The 21390-nt window shown below is 31.1% G+C and overlaps 1 protein-coding gene across 2 annotated transcripts in view; it reads right to left on the bottom strand.

The window, feature by feature from the left end:
- Window positions 1-8852: 8852 nt before the first annotated feature.
- The window catches only part of LOC111635826 (zinc finger CCHC domain-containing protein 8 homolog), a 34447-nt gene continuing 21909 nt past the window's right edge, over window positions 8853-21390 (bottom strand). Inside the window, exons 7-13 of one of the 2 annotated variants that reach the window (XM_023380937.1) lie at window positions 18771-18830; window positions 18548-18696; window positions 14844-14894; window positions 11638-11708; window positions 10444-10521; window positions 10253-10358; window positions 8853-9647 (exon numbers count right to left, since the gene is read on the bottom strand). In XM_023380937.1, the coding sequence (XP_023236705.1) occupies window positions 9094-9647; window positions 10253-10358; window positions 10444-10521; window positions 11638-11708; window positions 14844-14894; window positions 18548-18696; window positions 18771-18830 (1069 nt within the window). In that variant the 3' untranslated portion in view covers window positions 8853-9093. The remainder of the gene's footprint in view (window positions 9648-10252; window positions 10359-10443; window positions 10522-11637; window positions 11709-14843; window positions 14895-18547; window positions 18697-18770; window positions 18831-21390) is intronic. The other variant, XM_023380931.1, reaches the window with a different exon arrangement.

Raw genomic sequence — 21390 nt, forward strand, 5'->3', positions numbered from 1 at the left:
TGAGGGCATTGCAGTAGCCATGCTTGGGCCGGCGCTGCTTTCGCCACCGGTAACCAAGGGAGACTGGAGCCTATTTTTCGAACGTGAGCCTCTGCCTAACCCACGAACGCGGACCTTGTTAACCCGGGCGACGTCCGAGCCGGTATCATACTTAGATCTGGTTACTACCATCATAAATTTCTCCACAGAATGTGGGTGTGTGGTCACTCTTAGCTTCATTTCTCCCCATAGACCTTACTGGCATGGGTGTCCCTACCAGGAGCTTGTGCTCCAGCTTGCATTGCCCTATGGATCAGTAAAATTACTGGGCTCTCCCACCACGACCAGGTGGTGACCACGGGAGAGTTATTATTATTATTTTTATCTTCTATTAGTTTGTATTCCTTATTTGTGATGTAATTTGTACATAAAAATAAATGTTGTTTCTTCCTTCTTTCTCCCTGTATAATTTTTTTTCCATAATAACAACTGTATACCTACTTTTGCAACCCCCTGTATATTAACAATAATAATTTAATATTAAATTGTCATAATAATATATTATTGAAAGTTTTTTTTACCCCAAAGGAAAACCTTCCTCATTGTATGATGAATCACCAGACTGGATGGCAACATTATACATGGGGTATGAGAGTAGCCATAACCCAACTGCATGTCAAGAGAGTTATGAAAGAGTACATAATCAGGAAAAATCCAGCCACTTGTAAGATTGTTATGGTCCATAAAGATATGTAAACTTTCATTTGTGAAAGACTGTAGTAATTTGTCGTCAAAACCAAATAGTATATGATGTCACCAAATTCTACTTTAGGCCATAACTCTTGATCTACAACAAAGACCCTAGCTTTGTATGGATCAACACTTTGACATAATGAAACTTTCTCTTTTTATAAAACAGTATCTCATCCTGTCAGACTGCAAGAATAGCCCACCAGAAAAGCATCTTTTTTAACTTTGTCCATGATATAAAAATACTGCAGTTCTATTAAGTTTAAATAGAAAAAAAAACACTGCCAACCTGTCATAACAAACAACATGCAAGTGGAAGCTAGACCATAAACATGGCAAAGGGGCAGAGCAAGCATGTGTTTTATTACTTGTGACCTTAAAACCTCTCTATTGAACAAAATTCTACTTCTAATAGCAGTATGCTCTGAAATTCTAAGAAACTGACAAAGAGACATCCAAGCTTTGACATTCTGGATTTTGCTGAAATTTTAATACATTTTAGCACACTTCCCATAAATGCATGATAACATACAGGGTTCCTAACCATCTGGGAAGTCAGGAATTTTCATTAGTATTTGGAAAAAGTCATGGAAAGTTGGAATTTGTCTCCTTGGCTGTCTTGTTCATTTTGTTTGCTGGCTGTATGTCTGACCACGCGTAGCTGTCTACAGGCAGCAAGAAGTAATGTTGTGCAATGCAACTTATGAGCAGTGGTGCAGAATATTCTCAGGACCCAGGATAAAATAAAACCATAATTTATGAACCAATTAATAATTATTACAACATAGTTTGGAAAATTTGAGTTAAATCATATAAATAATTAAATAGGTCTACCATACAATTTGCCATGCCAAACTAAACTGATAAGTTAACAAAAATATTTGATTAAAAGCACACTAATTTAAGCAGGGTCACCATCGTAGGATAGCATAAATTTTACTTAACAACATAAGAAAGTTAAATCTACAGAGACTTCTTTTTCATTTAACAAGAAATGATGTCACAATTTTTGGTTCTTTTCTGTTAACGGGATGTCAGTTATAACTTTAATCCAATATGCAATACCATCGTCCACTAAGACTGTCGTATTTAACTATTTAGTCCATGCAACTGTGCCAGCTTCGAGTAGCCCACTTGACTGTTCGTGGAGTACTTGATGTTATATGGTTTTAGGGGGTGTAGAGCTTGCCTCCACCCGGTCACCAAAGCACACATCTACATCCAAAACATATACAGTAGAGCGTCGTTTATCAGTAAGCATTCCAGTCAGCAAATTTAAATTTTCGTTAGTGCTGTGGCACTGCAATCTTTGGTTATATCTTGGGCTAATCCAATATTTTTTTGTTGGTGTGTGTTTTTTAGTTGGCAGCACTGGCTCATTTGTGTGCTGTTTTTTTGAGGACTGTGCGTCGTGCTGAATCGTACGTTTTTGACACTAGATCATCATCTAAAGTATATATTTTTTGGTTTTTATATTTTTCAATATATTTATTTTGTTTGTAAGAAATAAAGAAATAATTTTTAACTATACAATAGCCACGATTATTATTTTAAAAAGTATACGTTAGGCTTAACATTGATGAAAATTCAACGCAAAGCGACATGCAACGAAGAAAAATTTCAACACGGGTTAGGTTAATATATTTTTTCGTATATAATCGGTTATCCAAAAAATAAGTTATCCAAACAACCCCAGTCCCCAATTGATTCGGATAAACGATGCTCTACTGTAGATTAGGCAGTATATGATACATGTTAAAAACTGATCTTTGAAGGTGAAAATCTTGCAAAGGGTCAACAATTCTGGGGGTGGTGTGAAACCCTTCATTCAAGCTCTGAATGAGGGGTTTCACACCAATTTGGATGAAATGTGGTGAGCTTCATGCTCACCACATTTCACCCAAATTGGAGACCCAAACATCTGATCTTGTGTCTCAAATATGACATACATCAGTACCAATTGTCATTTAAAAAATTTTTAAATTTCTATATTAATTATTGCAATATCATGAATTTGAGAGAAAAATCTGTAATATTCTTAATAGTCTAACATTAAAATTTTTTGAAATACTTTAATTTCTAAAATCATCACACCTTTGGCTTATGTGAGACATTTATTTGCTATACACTAATGTTTTCAGCCTAATGTATGGACCATTCTCAGATGACATATATCAGTCACAAACTGTTCCAAATTAGAATATAATATTTTAACTCTCTCCAAATCCCTCACAATTAACATTTATTTTTCATTTTAATAATTTTATGTAACAAAATTCTGATTTTTTTCAATTTATTAATATTTTATAAACTTTGGGAATTTAAGGGACAAATTTAATAATTTTATACTTTTGTGCATAATTTTATTAACAAATCCTATATGTAAATATAACCATAATACTGGTTATTCATGGTGCTGACTGGGGGGGGGGTGACTCAGCACCATGGCTTATAACTTCCCACTATAGTACTCAGCCAGTTATCACTTTACTCCAACATGGTGCATATCTAAATATACTGTATAAAATTGCTTGTCCTGACTGAATGACTCACTCACTCACTGATTCATCGTCACCCAGTGCAGACTGTTTAACCTAAAGAGGTGAAATTTGGTAGACAGTTAGGGTATTGTACGTCATGGAAACGCACACTAAGAAGGGATTTTTCAAAATTCCCGCGGGCGGAGAGGGAGAGCATTAAGGCTTAACTGGAAGAACAGCTTCTACTGTACTATTTTAGATGCAATTTTTTGTTTTTATCTGCATTTTAGTAGGGTATGCCATGGCAATGCACACTAAGGAATTTTTCAAAATTCCCCCACGGGCGGGAGAGGGCGAGGATTTAGTCTTCATCGAGTACTTAGGTGTATTAAATTGATAACATTTGAGACATTGTTATAAATATTTTTATCTATTTCGATTTTAAAAATGTTCGAACCGTTTTAAATTCGAATTTGTTATTGCATATTGGTTCGATTATAAAACGATTGTAAACGTTCCAGAAAATTGATCAAATTGAAAATAGTTCGTTTGATTCTCGGCAATTCTCATCATTCTCAGCGGTAGGTGTTATATAATAATTACTATGGTTGTTGAAATACTGAATATAAATGGGTTTGCTTGCAAAATCCGCACAGGCAAAACCGCAAGTAACAGCTAGTATACAAATATAAACATCTAAAAATCCAATTATAATCAGTTTTTAGATGATGATGATGATAAATAAATAATGGCATTTTTTTAAAGCCAAGTAGTTTTATGGTTGTGGATTAATAATAGGATAAAATATTTTACTTTCAATTTTAATAATTCAGCAATTATAAAAAATATGTAACTGTTAATTAGAAAAAGTAACCAACTAAAAAGTTGGCAAAAGTATATGTGCACAGTAAGTCAAATTCTGTTTTTTGTTAATATGCCACACTGTAAGGAATGTGAAGGTCTGAATTTGTATAAAGTTGGTCAGGGAGTCATAAAATTTAAAACAAAAATTTGAATAAGAACCCTGAACATAACTCGTGCCAATGAGTAATAGTTTATGAGAAATCATTGTTTAAACTTTTGCGTGCATTATATATTGTGTTCTATGAACAAATTGTGAAAAAAGTAAGCATAAATGAGTGAGTAAAGCGCCAGGTTGAAAAGCTCGACATCACGGATTTATCTTGCTTTTCTTCAACTTTTTATCACAATTTTCTTCTGAAGTGTCAAATCCAGTGAATTATTAGAAAATATATTTGGCCAAAAAATACTTTTTTGTAATTTAATAATTACAAAATTACCACAGAAGGCAGGAAATGCTGGTGCAAAATATACAATTTGGTTCCATACAATGAATGGAACAAAATTGTATATTTTGCATCAGCATTTACACCCCACACTTGCACTGTAGCTGAAAACTTGATTTCTTGCTTCAAGCAGTTTTGGACAAGTGCTTCATTGCACATCTCTTTGTCCAGTATTTCTGTAGAGGACAGAAGCATAAATCTTCAGACCAAATCATCTTCCACCATTGAGTATCTATCCAGGACAGGTTGTCCTTGCCTCTTGCATTCTACTACTAAAATTGAACATGGGATTCAGCTTACTTGTGTATGTAATCTGTTTGCCCTGTATTGCAACAAACTGCAACTGTCTATACATTCAAAATTCTGCTGCCTCCACAAATGTAACAGGTCAGTATTTTATGAGAAAGAAAATGCAAAATGTGATTTTCCCTGGCAGTAGTCATTGGCAGTCTGTTCCACTGCATCTGAAAGCAGCAATAGTATTCTGACAATAGACTTGTTCAGATGTAATTCCTGAGAAATCTGCACATGGACACTCCATTGTATTTTTCTGGATATGCTCACATACTGTAGCAGTTCAAACCTTTTTCTTCCATTGTTTTTATACTGCCTTTTGTTTGGCATATTAGCAACCGTGCAAGGCACAAAGCAGCAAAGTTTTCAAGTCAAGCAATGGTTGCAAATGTAGGGTGCATATAAATTTTTTGCCTCTACATTTTGAGTAAAATGTTTCCAAGAATACACTGAAATGCCTGTTACAGTGTATGTACCAATTTTTGTTGTAGAGGAGAACTTTGTTTTGTAAATGTTTACTTATAAATTGCTAATGATTCTGCTTTTCTTACTCTGTGTGATAATTACAGTACACACAGGATCAAGGGCTGGCACTACCACATGGGCAAACTGGGCTTTTGCCCAGGGCAGCAAATTTTTGTGAATGAAAATAATGAAGAGTGAAACTATCATAGTAGTGTAAGTGAAATTAATCTATTTTAAATAAAATTTAAATTTAAAAACATTCAAAAATTTCTTCTCATTTCTAATAAGTATGCATTTTAAAACTTTTGTTTTAATGTTGAGAGATAAGGGGCACAAATGCATGTCTTGCCCTGGGTGGCATAAACTCTAATGCTGGCCCCATGCAAGATATATATACAGTACATTTACTGCCATGGGTAAGGTATTTGGAGAAATTTTCATTGATCATGTTTATATGCTGTTTGAATATGCAAATTTGTAATTTGATTACTGGTTTGAGAATTTTTTATTAACACATCTATTGTAAATATTTGAGAATAAATTTATGTAAAAAAGCAGTTTTTAATAATCATTTTTAAATGTCCATTCTTATCAGATAATACAGATGAACAGCATATAAACATAATATAGATTTTATCTGAAATTATCAAAACAGTTTTTTGAGGGTTGACATGACAGGCCACAAATGGAAAATTCCTAGTAGTATTGGAAATGTTTGTGTTCTTCCCAGGCCCTTTTTGCCATAAAACTCACCAAGCTGTAAACTTTGTGAACATCTTTTAAAAATATTTTCACTCTACGTTAAGGCATGTTTAAAAAACATATTCATATAAGCATTAAAATTTTTTTATTAAAAATTAATAAAAATTCCTAATAGTAAATTGATTCAGTTTACATTTGCTGGAAACTGAAGAGGTTGTGATCTAAAGACATTACGTTTCCAGTAATAGCAAAGTGCATTTTGTTAAAAATTCCTAAATAAAATAACACAAAAAAGAAATAAAATCAGATGAAAATACTGTATACAGATACAGTAATATCTCAGTTTTGTCGAAAATTGTCTTGGTTTTCATCAGTTGCCTCGGATTTCGTTGGTGTGTTCACATGACCTCACTGCTAATTTTGCAAAAACAAAGGTGACCCACACATTTCCCCCTCTCCCCTCCTCGCAGTCGTCCATATGCCAAGAAGTCTTCAGAAAGGTAAATGCCATGTTAAATGTTCATTTATTCTTTACATATTAGTCTTTTATATTCATTTTATATTAATTTCTTATTGTTTTTTGTTTTAAACACTGTTAAACACTATAACAAATTTATTCTCTATAAAATGTTTTTGGTATGTATTTTGGAGTGTCTAGAACAGGGGTGTCCAACCCGCAGGCCACATGCGACCCAATAAATGTGTAAACAAAACCGACAAATTTTTTAATTATTTATTTATTTAAATGGCATAAACCTCAAAAAAGAAGTTTCACAAAGCTGTAAACCTTTATACATATTTTATTTTTTAATAGGAAGGAAATATTTTCAAATACAGTAGAGCGTCGATTTTCCGAATCAATTGGGAACTGGGATTGTTCGTATAATAACTGATATTTCGGATAACTGATTTATGTACGAAAAAATAGTTTAACGTATCCGATATCAAAATTTTTCTCCGTTGCGTGTCGCTTTGCGTTGAATTTTCGTCGATGTTAAGCCTAACAAAGACTATTGTATCGTTAAAAATTATTTTTTTTATTTTGTACAAACAAAATAAATATATTGAAAAATATAAAAATAATAAAAAAATTATACTTCAGATGTTAATTTAGTATCAAAAACGTAAAATATTTGAGTAGCCCAAGATGTAGCAAAAGATTGAAGCGCCACAGCACTGGCGAAAGTTTAAATTTGCCGACTGGAATTCTTTCGGATGATTGACTTTCGGAAAATCGACGCTCTACTGTACTTGAATGTGTGAATGAAGAAAGAATACTAAATAAAGCTGGAGTCATGACTCAAAGGATTATAGCCCCAAATTCAAGGAAAGGAGAGAAAGGCCAAAAGATAAAAAGAAGTGAGAAAGGTTGGAAAGTTAAGGATCAATGTTTGCATAACAGAAGGTCTATTTAACCTCTCTCTCCTTTCCCCAAATTTGTGTCTATAATCCTTTGAATCCCAACTCTAGCTTTATTTAATATTCCTTTCAGCATTGCAAGATTTGGCTACCCTTTTTTTAGTTTGGCGTAAAAAATATAATTTGTATTGTATTTTGGGTTACATATTATTTATAAATATATTAGTCGAATAAAAATGCACTTTAAAATGGTGTTTCATTGTTTTTTTATTAATTAAAGACCCCCCAAAAAAACAAATATTTGTTTTTTCAAATAAATTTTTCTCCTTTATAATAAATAAATTTATCTATTTCTAAGTAGAAATTAAAAGTGTCTGTAGAAGTAATTTTTTTAAAATATCCTTTTTTGTGCTAAAGTTTTAATACTTATTAATATAATCTAGACATGTAAACCCTTAAATAGCAAGGTAGAGGCCGAAGTTTTAAAGGCGAAAACATGTATGTCAGACGTTCAGCGCCGCTTCCTGTAAGCCTAGAAGTTTGACAATGGTGTTTGGAATGTCAAGCATGATTCCATTGTCTATCCAAACACCATTGTCAAACATCTAGAGTTACAGGAAAGCGGCGCTGAATGTCCGACGTACATGTTTTCGCATTTAAAACTTCAGCCTCAACCTCGCTAATATACTTGTGGCCAGAACTCCATGACTTCTTCTAATGTGGCTCAGAGAAACAAAGGTTGGACACCCCTGGTCTAGATCGAATTAATTGGATTTACTTTGATTCATATAGAAAAATTTGTCTCGGTTTTGGATTTTGCCAATTGTTTTTGGATGGATTAGCGACGAAAACTGAGGTATTACTGTATTCCAAAATCCAAAACATTGTTGGTCTCAAGAATTTTGAATAAAGGATTCTCAACCTGTAGTTATGTTTATTAATGCAAAGTTAGTGCGTGAAACAGGCTCCGAGATACACCTGTGAAGACTTATGTCTGCTCACACCAAAACTGTCAGAACTTTTCATGGAGTTTGGAGAGGACATTACACCAGAAGTGAAATTCATTTCCCCCCTCAGATTTTGGAGTTATCTGGTGTAAAATAAGACGTCATCTGTAACTGTGTCCAGGTTGTTTTTGGTCCTCAGTTACCTTTGTTCAGTCATCTTGTTTGATTTTCTAACTGCTTTTCAGAGTGTTCTTTTAGGAATGCCTTTGCATTTAAAATATTCCATATAAAAATGCCCTTTATCAAATTTCTAGTATAAAACTTTCCAACGATTTATCTGTGTTTGGACTTTTAGTCCTTCCATTTCTAAACTATTTTCAAAAGAAATGAGCATTCAGAATTAAATAACTTATGCAACAGAAAATCTGTATGTTAAATTTGTTTTTGTGCATGCATGTGCATAAAAAATTATTATTATATAGGGGTGTAAACTAAAAATTCAGTATGATGATATAAGTTTTTACATGAAAAGAATTATAAAATTTAAAAACTGTTTAATTAAAATAGATATAAACATACATATACTCTATATGTCATAGGCAGAAATATATATATATATATATCATATCAGATTTTAACAAATGCATTAAAATACATGTTTTCTTTTTATAATTTAACTTAAAAAAACATAAGTTATTTCACCTGTAAGTTTTAAGATGATCGTTTGTGCTTTGTCTTAAAAAAAAATCCACGTATTTAGACTTTTTAAAGAAACTTAATAAAAACAAGAAGCATACTCTGAATCTCATTTTAGTTGTTTAAATCCTGAACTTTTTTCCTCACTTTGTTGAGTACATCTTTCATTTTTTCATAAGTTCCGGTAGAATTTGGCAAATTTTCGAAAGGCAAGTGGTCCGAAACTCCAAGAGAGAATTTTGAAGGATTTGGTAAATTGTTGAATGGGTTGTGAGAAGTTACCACAGGAGTTCCTTCAATGATGGACAGCGAATTACTATATTTGATAGTTCTTTCCACAGAATTTTGGCTGTTGTCACTAACCGTGTCGAGTTCTTCCAACTGCAATGAATGTTTCGAATCCTGAGATAAAGAACAGTCTTTATTACTGTCACTGGTTTCTGATGTCTTTTCTAATTCCAACATTATTTGCTGTTTAACTTCTTCTAAATCTGAAAGACTCAGATATGTCATTCTACCAGATGATATTTTCTCCTGATTTGAAATGATTGAAAAATTTTCTTCCGGTGGCGGAGGTGGAGGTAAATCCGAGGAGCTGTCGGGTGGTAATGGAGGAATAAACTTGCACATTTGGGTTTCTTTCTCATCCAGTTCTACCAGTTCTGTTCCTGAAAGTAAATGCTGTTTTATTATTCCAAACAAACAAAACAATAGAGTTGAAGTAATTGATACCAACTTCGTCTGCCAATATTTTGTATTTGAGAACAAAGTATATATTCTTATAAGAACAATGTTTTCAATTTTATATTATTTTATTTAATAACATTATTTTTTTAATCATGTACTTTTATTCAGAACATTTTACATTTCTGATATTGACAACTTTATGAAAGTTATTGTTTCTGCATTAGATTTACACATTTACACTAACATTATAAAATATATTTTATTATGTGGATACAAATTTCTGTTAAAATTTATAATAATAATCATATGCTGGTTTTTTTTTACTTTAGTAGTAGATTCAAAATATATAATAATCTTATTTATGTAATAATAAATAAGAGAAATTTTGTTTAATGGTTTGAATCTTATAAACAAAGGATAAATTATGAGGACGACAAATTTGGTAGTTTTTCAATATGAAAGTGACATATAGCAAAAAAATACATTAATATAAAAAATAATTAGGTAATAAAGAATTAGTCTTTATTATTATTTTTTCCCCTAATCAATAGATTATTTATTTTTAAATTATAATTGAAATAAATACCAATATCATCTACATCCATATCTTGGCAATCTTGATCTAGCCTCTCAACTTTGCGTTTTTTATCAGGCTTCACATCAAGTTTTCTTTTTCTGTATGGAACAGCTTCCTAAAAAGTTATTTTTTAGTTTTTATTAATTGTAAAACATAAAATATGGATATTTCAAAATTTATGTTATATTAAAAAAGCTTACAGGTGCTTTCATTTTTTTCTCTGCCTCAGAACGTAAATGACTAAATTGCATGGATGGCATTTTTAATGTTTTATATTCCTAAGATATTAAAAGTTTTTTATTAATCCATTTTTGAATGAAGAAATAAAATTAGAAATAATAATATAAGATCTTGCACTTATATACTTTAAAGAAAAAAGCATGTAAGATTAAAGGACTCTTTTAAAAGAAAATTTTAAAACATTTTATCTGACAAATTGCATTTTCATTTAAAAATATTTTTTTAAAGGTCCTTATAATATTACATCATCATCATCATCATCATTTATATATTAATAAGATACAAAGACATTATGTAAATTAGATCATTTAAGAAATTCAAAAAATTTTCTGCTTTCTAATAATTAGTCTTAACTTTGTGTATCCTCTTTGCTCTTGGATTTCTGAATGAGACCCACCTCCCAATCATAAAACATGCAATCAGTGAGGGTTCAGCCCTTGACTACTATGACATAATTTTTAAAATGTTTCCAATACATCTATAAATCACAGAATTGATTGACTATTATTATATTGTCACATGTTTAGGCTTTCTGTTATAGATGGTGATGCACCAGCAATATCTGAGATACACACATCCCTTTATTGACATTCAACATATTTAAAAATGGCTACAAGCAATTCTTTCTTCAATTTTATTTGTAATGTGATTTGGAAGACTATCATGCATTGTGTTTAAAATGTTATATTGATGTAAACATCATATTGACAGATATGTACTGTACTGTACCGTACATTGTATTAAGTTTGGGTATTAAAAACTAAAAAATGTTCTACTGAGATTAACTGAAGAGTTCTTCTGCAGGTATATACACACATATTACATGTGCCTTTGATTTAAACAATAAATATTCGTAGTGTATATGTTGCAAGTATAAGAAAATTTATATGAGCCTTTAATTTATAAATTTATTCACTTTCAAATTCATAAGAAAACAATATTATCGATAATTTCATTTATTAAACATGCATGCTTTTTGAATAGCATGCATGTATTATTTTTATTAATCATCACTATATAAAAATTGTGAAATCAAACACTTTCCATTTTAATACAAGTATGAAAAATTAATACGATAAAAATAAGATTTAACAATTTTTAATTTTATTCAAATTAATTATAAATGCAAAAATATATTTAAATCAAAAACTTACATCTATAAAATTCTGAGGTGCTGGAACATTAAATCCTGGATAACTAATCAGTTTTTTTGGATCATATTGGACTAAAATATATAATTTATTATTATTGACTAAAAGGTCTGTATTAAATATAATTTATTTTGTTGAGATAGCTAGAGTATTAATGTTTAGAGTAAAATTAGACTGATTATTTATAAATTATAACAAATATTCTTAAATGTTAGCTATAAATTGCAAAACTAGGACTATTTGAAAATAGTGTATACAGTAAAACCTCAATTATGTTACCACCTTCAGGGTATATAGTTTGAATGAGGTGGCCACCCAAATGGGTTAATGAGAGAATTGACATAAACAACTATATAATTCAAGTACTGTACTGTTAATCCTGTACTGTAATGAATCCTGCTAAGTTCAATACTGCATTTTTTTCACTTTTATAAATTTGTAAGTGAATTATATAATTCATATGCTTTATGTACTGTATTATTACTCACATACTGTTATTAGACATGTTTTGACATATGATGGCCAATGCAAGTGAGGAGAAACTGTTAAAATTTGAATTAAAGCTGCTCTACTGATGTGTTAATCTTCTTGAGACCTTTTTATATATACCATCTTATATCTTGTGTTTTATAGTATACACATTATACTTGCAAAATGTCCCACTCTCTCCTGTTACTGGTTAGGAGAGGAGGCTGTTATTCTTATTGAGAAACTTCAGATAATATCTAAGCAGGGCGATTGCTCATGAGTTTGACAATCAATGAGAGCCCAAACTCTAGTTACTGTATAACCTTGCATATAGCCTATTTTTGATTTGTGATATTTTCGACTTATGATGTGTTTTTCAGAATGTAACCCCATTGTAAATCAATCCACTAAAAAAATAGAGTATTGAAATACAGGATACACATACAGTACAGTATTAAACAGAATTATTTAATACCCATAGACAGATTCAACATCTATGAAATGATATTGTAAGGAACTAAGTCCGAGCTTTATTTTTATTTTACTTTTATTTTGCTTTTATTATATTTCTGTTTGGGGCTTATGTTTAGTTAGGACGAAGGTTTCCTTACCCATCACCCCAGAACGGTCAAAACGAGAAGATAAAGGATTAACCAACTCACCAACAACGAAACGACAGCGCCATAGCTAGAATTCACACTCACGTGCACGCCCGAGCGGCAGAATTGTAAGTCCACACTGAAGGGGGGACACCCCAATAGACTTTTAGGAACTTGTGTAACCTTAAATTAAACATCCCGATAATTGTTAAAGAAATGTTGTAAAAGGTTAACAAAGTATTGTCGAGAAATAAGCTACCAGATAACGAAGAGAAAACAAGAATGTTACGCGTAGATATGTAAATGAGGGGAGTGTCTCAAGTAGAACTGTGACGTCACCTCAGACTATAAGTACAGTAACTCAAGTGAAGATAGACGAGGTGAGCTCCTGAACCGAAAGCGTTGGTCTGCTAGTAGCAGTGAACAAGGTGTAAAAATAGGAAATCCTAGTAGGAAATTGAAGGTTCGATTTTGACGATAGGAAAACAGGAAAAGTCTTGAGTGGAGGAAAAAGGTTCCGAGTATTAATTGAGGTGACGGTTAGGATCGATAGTTATAAGAGAATTTGTAACTAAGTTAAGATTGAATTTTGTTTTGTCGGAATTCCAAGGGGAATAGTTTCTAAGTTAGAATAAGACTAAAGTTTGTCAGGTTGATTGTGATTTGATTTCTTATTTAATAAATTTGTTGTTTGTTTCTAAAACTTGTACATAGTATTTGTTCGACTTGATTAAACATTTATTATTGAGAGATTTTTTTTGTGACTAACTTTGTCCTTACTTTATTTCGGTGCATGCGAAAAGTCCAGGCCTGGCAACTAACAAACGCGAACCTGCGTAAAGTACCCGTTAGGTCCCGGCTCTTTAAGAAAAAATTTGTTGTAGAGCAAAACACTAAATATAGTACTTTACAATACTATTGGAAGAAAACTTTTACTGAGACCAAGATTAAAACAATTCACCTATTTAACTATGCATTTCAGATTGGAATTTTTCAATCCCTCTTCAGGCTCAAGACTTCAGTGCCTAAGGTTGTTTTATCCATTCCATTTTAATAATTTTTTTTAACAGTTTGAGTAAAGATTTTATTTAAATATTGTAGTTTAATAATTTTTTTCTGAATTCTCCTGTTAAACAGAAGTCACTAGATATAGAATTGTCAGAAAAATGTGTTAATAATTAAAACCAGATTTTACATCATCTTGTCAATATTTTTCATCGTTGTTTTGTGAATGATGTGTCAGTGATGTAGACCAATATATACTTATCTTTCTTCTTACTAAATTCTACAACCAGATCACTTAAATCTTCAATTTAATTTGTTGAGTGTAGTGTATTTTATTTGATGATCATCTGCAAGATGATCTCATCAAACTGTTCCCAAACTATAAACAAATTGAGATTTGTTGCTAAAGTGCTTTAAACTGGATTTAGGAGTGCGTGTTTCCTTGTTTTGTTGGCCACATAAATAGGAGTGTCCAAAAGTGACATTCATTTCTATCTTGGCTACTTAAATGAGATGGCCACCAAGATAGAGTTTGATTTATATTAAAACTTAGGCAGTTTTACAGGGAATTTCAGGGGTGCCATATAAGTGAGATTTTACTGTATTATAATTTTGAATGGAACTGTTATTGTCATACCTATGAACATGAGTAAATTTTTGTCAAAAATTTACTCAATATACTGATAAGCATCATAAAGCATTTTTAATTTAGATAATTATTTGACATACCTGTAAGAAGGAAAACTTATAAATTAAAATCATAATTTTATCTAGTATCAAATATTCACTACTATTCATAAATTTTTGTCATTGTTAGAAAATATGATGAGATTCAAAATTCCATCACAATTGTTCAGTGTTGCTTAATTCAAGTTTTTATAAATGAATCAATTCTTTTTTGAAAAATATGTAATAAAATAAGATTTATTAATATTCTTCAAATGTAACAAATATAAATTAGAGAATTGTTATACATTATAATTGAAATAATAAAGTTATGTTTCTATAGAATAATCATCTTTCATCTAAATTTATAAGTTGTTTTGAAACACTTCTTCCAAAAAATAATGATTGTATTGCATTATATTTATATATATAATAAATGAATTTAAATTGATATGAATAAAATGTACTTACTTCTTGGATAATTACATTCTATTTCTCCATCCTCTTTGATTTCACCTTCAGCTAAAACAATATTTTAAAAAAATTTTATTTAGATTATCATCTTTATTTATAAATATATTTTTAAATCAATAAAAATTTCCATACAAAATTCTGAAACAACAATATATTAAATGTTTATTCATTTATTTTTATTTCTTTTCTAAATTTATATATAAAATAACTATACAGAAAAGAAGAAAAATATGCAGCAGTATTTGTTAATACAGTAGAGAGTCGATTATCCGAATCAATTGGGGATTGGGATTGTTCGGAAAATCGATATTTCGGATAACCAATTGTGTACGAAAAAATATATTAATTTATCCCACGTTGAAATTTTTCTCCACTGCGTGTCGTTTCGCGTTGAATTTTCGTCGATGTTAAGCCTAATGAAGACTATTGTATCATTAAAAATTATTTTTTTTATTTTGTACAAACAAAATAAATGTATTGAAAAATATAAAAACAGTAAAAAATTATACTTCAGAAGTTAATTTAGTATCAAAAACGTAAAATATTTGAGTAGCCCAAGACATAGCCAAAGATTGCAGTGCCACAGCACTGGCAAAAATTTAAATTTGCCGACTGAAATTCTTTCGGATAATTGACTTTTGGATAATCGACGCTCTACTGTATTTTGTTTTACAAAAAATCTTATATTTTTTTCATTCTCTATCCTTAGCAGTAGGAAAAAAGAGATGAAATAAATTTTAATTTTTCCCTTACAAATCATTGTAATTTGAATTTTAAATATATTTGACTGTTTTATTTTATTTTTTCATGTGGCTCTGAAGATGCCTTAAATAATAAATGTAAACGTATGCATTGATGTTTTGATTTCTTTAAATAATTGGCAAAGTATTATTGACAAGTCATAGTATTTTGTTACATATAAGTACAAAGGCTATTTTATTGTTTTATTGGCAGGTGGAAACAGTATTGTAACTTATTAATTCTGAAATAAAACATGCACAGTCGTTTAGTGAAGTAGTCTCCATCTTCATGGACAACCTGCTGCCAAACTTCTAGGAGGCAGCAAATACCATCTGTAGTATCATTTTTAACTAGTATCTGATGAGACCACCCTAAGGCAAAGAGGATATGTTAATGTCTAAGAAGCACTTGTCTCTAAGAGTTCTTTTATTCTCAGGAACATGTCAAAGTCACATGGACTTACAAGAATATCCACTATATTCACCTGATGTATCTCCTACTGCCATCTGCTTAACAATGTCCTCACTTGCAATGAAGAATTACTGTGCACATGTCATGCAAGATAATTGGATTGATTGTAGCAATGTAGCCTTTTATGACAAATTGTTGAACAAAAATGATGTTAGATACAGTTATCACTTCTTTAAACGTTAACTGTCTATCTTTGTGGTACACAATGAGACAAGATGACCTATTAGATTAGAAGTTTATGCAATGATCATTAACACTTACCTGGTCCTTACTGCAGTATCTCTTTAGAGCATCCTTTCTCAAAGTGGGCAATAATGCCCCCTTGTGGGCACTGGAGGCTTTCAGGGGGCAGTAGAAGATTTAGTGATTAAATATGAGTGTTATTTCTTCTCATTAAAACATTCTTTGATTTCAGAAATAGGATATGGGTCACATCCTATCTATCCTATACATATAATAATGCTTGTTTAAACATTATATTTGCAACTTACCTTTTTACATTACCATCAACAGATGGTAATGTAAAAAGGTAAGTTAAAAAATATGGGGACACTAGATTTTTTTAATCTCAAAGTGGGCAGTGGTTGAAATAAGTTTGAGAACCTGTGCTTTAGAGTGTGGGGATAATTGGCAGTGCCACGCATTTGATTGTTATTTCAGCTCTAATAGGACCTGACCCATGTTTTGTCAATTGCAATAATCTGATAAAGAAAACATTCTTCTTTATGATTGTAATACTGTAGATCAGTGGTTCCCAATTAGTTTTTCCTGAGTTTCAAGAAAAAGCTCAAACTTGCGTACCCCTTACAGCAGAAATTCATATTAATCCACACTAATATTATAAATTCGAAGGTAATTCTGTCTGTTACCTTTTCACTTCTAAACCGCTGAACAGGTTTTAATAAAATATCTTACTCCCACGAGAAAATTTGATATAATGCAGGCAAAGCTGTGGGTAGACAGCTAGTGATAAATAGAATAAGTTTTTTTTACATTTATTACCTTTAAAATACAATTCTAATAATGAAAATAGCATAAGGTTATTTAATTTTAATGTGACAAATGTGCACAATTTTCTTTGCACAACTTTGTAAAATCTGGTTGCTTTTTGGTCAGCTTCAGTCTCAAGTCATCTTCTAGTTGAAGTCGGTGACAATGTTTAGTTTTCATGTTTGTCATGGCTGAAAATCTGCTCTTGCAGAGGGTATGTTGTGCAAAATGGTAGTAAATATTTTATTGCTGCTTTACTGACATGATAACAATAATTGTACAATTAACACAATTTGTTTCTTGCGTAAGAATTTCATTTAGGTATTGTCACAATTGCATTTTTTTTAATGAAATTTCGAGAATATTTTTAGTTATAAATAAATGAATTTGTGCATTCAATATCATGTTGTAAATTGCCGAATTTTTGATGGTCCACCCATTATTTTTTTGATTGCTTTATCTCATGCATTTAAATTTTAAATCGACTGATTTTAGATTGCCACGCGTACCCCTTCATGCAATTTCATGTACCCCCAGGGGTACACATACCACTAATTGGGAACCATGGCTGTAGATGAATTTGAGCAGTTTCCATCTGTTGCAATTTCTCTGCATGTCATTCAGAGAGTGAGGCACCTATCTTGCAGCAATTTTGTCATGCATGCATTCTCAGCTTCTTTGTCCAGGTGTGGTAAATACCAGAAGATGCAGTTTCTACTTCAGCACTCGTTTTTTGGCAAAATGGCTTCCATATGTTGTCTGTCTGTTCAGTGAGTGGATGGCCATCATCATGTATAATTTCAGTATTATCCCATTTTCTTGTCTGCAGAAAAAAACTTTGTCCCATTGGTCAACAGTATAATATGGCAATGCAGCATTGCCACATGCCTAATGTAAACTTTTGTGGCACTGCCATGCATTTTGTCTGTGCACAACTTAAATTTTGATAATATACCATTATTCTTGGTGAGTAAACATTGTTTAGGCTGGTAGAAAAAATGCTTAAATATTTGACATTATTCTATTTCTAAGCCAGAAATGTAAATGGGAAAAAATACACAAACAGCCAAAAAAAATATTTATGAGCTTTTGACAATTTTCCAATGACGTTGCTGATGCAAAAAAAAAAAAGAAAGAAAAAAATAGTTCTGCTTGAAACTACAGAGGCTATCAGTTTCATTAATATGTTTGAAAAGCTTAAGATTTATATTTTGAATTCTAGAAATAAATTTAATTGTAGTTATACATGGATAATTCGTATATTACATACATTTGGAATCGTAGTCTATTTTAAATCTAATGAACTAATGATTAAATTTATTCACAAAAAGTATAATATATCATACATTAATTACGTAATTACAAAAAATCCTTGGTTTTATTTTGGTAACAGAAAATGATTGTGAATGTTAAAAAGCTGCATCAAATATTTTTGATTGTTAGCAAAAATTATGAAATGATTTTACTACTACTATGGAAGATAAATATTTAATACATACGCTTTCCTTCAGAATCATACATCGTAATGCCTGAACTTTCTACTTCTGCCATTTTCAACCATCCTGGAGGATATCCTAAAATTCTCATATGATATATATACAATGGTAACTGGTAAGATTCCAAATCTAGAGCTTTACGAAGATTTTCACTAAATATAAACCAAAAACAATTTCAGATAAAAATTAAAAGTAAATTTAAATTAAAATAAAAATCTTATATTACCTAATAACTCCTGGTTTAAATTTTGGATTTTGATCTGAATCTTCATGATAACGACCAGCACTATTTAAAAATAAAACAATTACAAGAAATTTTCTAGTAATGCATATACTAACTGCAAAAAATGACAATCATTTTCAATAATGATATACAGTAGAGCGTCATTTATAGTCAGTTATCCGAAAGAATTCCAGTTTGCAAATTTAAATTTTCGCTAGTGCTGTGGTGCTGCAATCTTTGCTATATCTTGGGCTATTCCAATATTTTTTTTGTTGATGTGTGTTTTAGCTGGCAGCACAGGCACTTTTGTGTGGTGTTTTTCTGAGGACTGTGTGTCATGCTGAATCAAATGTTTTTGATACTAGATTAACCTCTAAAATATAATTTTTTTTGTTTTTATATTTTTCAATATATTTATTTTGTTTGTAAAAAATAAATAATTTTTAACGATACAATAGCCACGATTATTATTTTAAAAAGTTTACGTTAGGCTTAACATCGACGAAAATTCAACACAAAGCCACACGTAATGGAGAAAAATTTCAACATGGGATAGGTTAATATATTTTTTCGTACATAATCGGTTATCAAAAATTAAGTTATCTGAACAACTCCAGTCCCCATTGATTCAGATAGATGATGCTCTACTGTAATTAGATACAAGGTTTGTGCTGCATAGTGCCAAAATTGCCACTTGATAATATTTTTATTAAAGTGGTGATAAAAATATAATATTGATAATAAAATCCCTAGTCCACTTATTTTGACATTCAGAGTAAAATTGAATCACAAAGCACACTTCAGGAAAAGCAGCAGAATGCAGAGTTTTTGTGCAATGGGAGTCCCATGCACCAAACACAACAATGTCATGATGTCATATGTCAAGTTTGGACAGGAAAGCAGTTAATGACGTTGAGAATCAAAGGCAGTTTTCTTGCAATGCCCGCCTAGCATTTGCAGATAGGGAATTTTTTATCAACTGACAGAAAATTTGGGAAATTTTTTGGGTAACACTTTTTCACTTTCATCTTTTTTCAGTAAACCAAAGAATAAAAATTTTGACATGACAGAACCTATGAAATAGGCCTATTGCTTAAGCATTGTGATCAAATGTGTTATTTGGAATTATTCATTAAAAAATGATTCCTATTTCTAAGTGACAGCTTAACATGTTGCTTTTGCTTTCCAGATGCCAAACCAATAAGACTACCAGGCACTTGCATTAATTAATAAGTAAAACTGGTGGTGATAATTATAAGTGGCAAAAAAAAATTAAAACTGGCAAAATAATTGGCAATTGTTCTTAATTTTCCAGAGTGACTTCTGTAGATATTAGTTATTTATATTCTAAGAGACAATTATAAATTTAAAGAATTGTAAAATTACATATCAACTTTGGTCATAAGATGAGACTTTGGTATAAAAAAAACCTGTATCTTATATGTGAAGTTGTGATCTCCCATAGGCTAATGAATTTTCCAAATAGCCTTCAGTAGACTACCGTGTTTCCCCGAAAATAAGACAGTGTCTTATATTAATTTTTGCTCTGAAAAGTGCGCTAGGTCTTATTTTCAGGGAATGTCTTATTTTTTTCAGGAAGAAGAATTCACATTTATTATTGAACAAAAAAATTCTCAAGTCGAACTTAGACGAGAGTGACTTATATCCGGTGTGTCGGACAATCGCCTTTTTATAGCGTCAACATCAGACTCGATGACCAATTAGTGCTTACTGAACCGTAGCACTATGCAAATGTCATGTGGCGTGATTCCCGGCCGACCAATTAGCCATCACCAGCCGTAACGTTATGCAAATCTGTGATTCCCAAGCCATAGTCTTATGCAAATCATGCCGTGTGGCGTAATTGTCTGCTGACCAATCAGTGGCTGTACTTTCAAAAAGCCAACGGCCACTTTCAACCATCTGTCGATGACCGTTACGACTAAAAAAAACTTCGATAGGTCTTACTTTCAGGGGGAGGTCTTATATTTCGCAATTCAGCAAAATCTGTGCTAGGTCTTATTTTCTGCGGATGTCTTATTTTCGGGGAAACACGGTATAAGTAATCCTTACCTAGCCCAACTCTTTAATTAAACTATAACATTTTTTATATTTAACATTTTTATTAGTAATAAAACTGTAGACAAAACTGTCCAAAAACGAATAATTCTCCATTGGACAAACTTTTACAGAAAAATTTTTATTAATGTTATTATTATTTGCTATAGCTAAGTTATTAAAGAGATATTATGCTAATGAATATATTTTTCAAAAAAATTTTTTTGATTATAATCTTTGGTCTATTTTCTTTTCAAATGTGTATGCATACAAAATAACAATGCACACTGTTATTCTGAAAAATTTATACATCAACTCTTATTATAAAATTTTAGTCTTATGTCTAAAACTTAGAATAGTATATACAGTAACACCCCGAACTTACGCAATAGGTGGGACTGAGTGATAACCGCGTAAATTATGTTACACCTCTATCCATTCCTCACCATATTAATATAAAAGAATTCCTATACTACACACTAGACCAACTTCATGCCCCTCAATATAACAATAAGAGCCTTCTTTTATCAATATTATAAACCCATTAAAAATATCAAGAATCTAC

Source organism: Centruroides sculpturatus, unplaced genomic scaffold, assembly GCF_000671375.1.
Source record: "Centruroides sculpturatus isolate CEXI.00-Female unplaced genomic scaffold, Cexi_2.0 scaffold37, whole genome shotgun sequence".
In the NCBI taxonomy this organism is placed as follows: Eukaryota; Metazoa; Arthropoda; class Arachnida; order Scorpiones; family Buthidae; genus Centruroides; species Centruroides sculpturatus.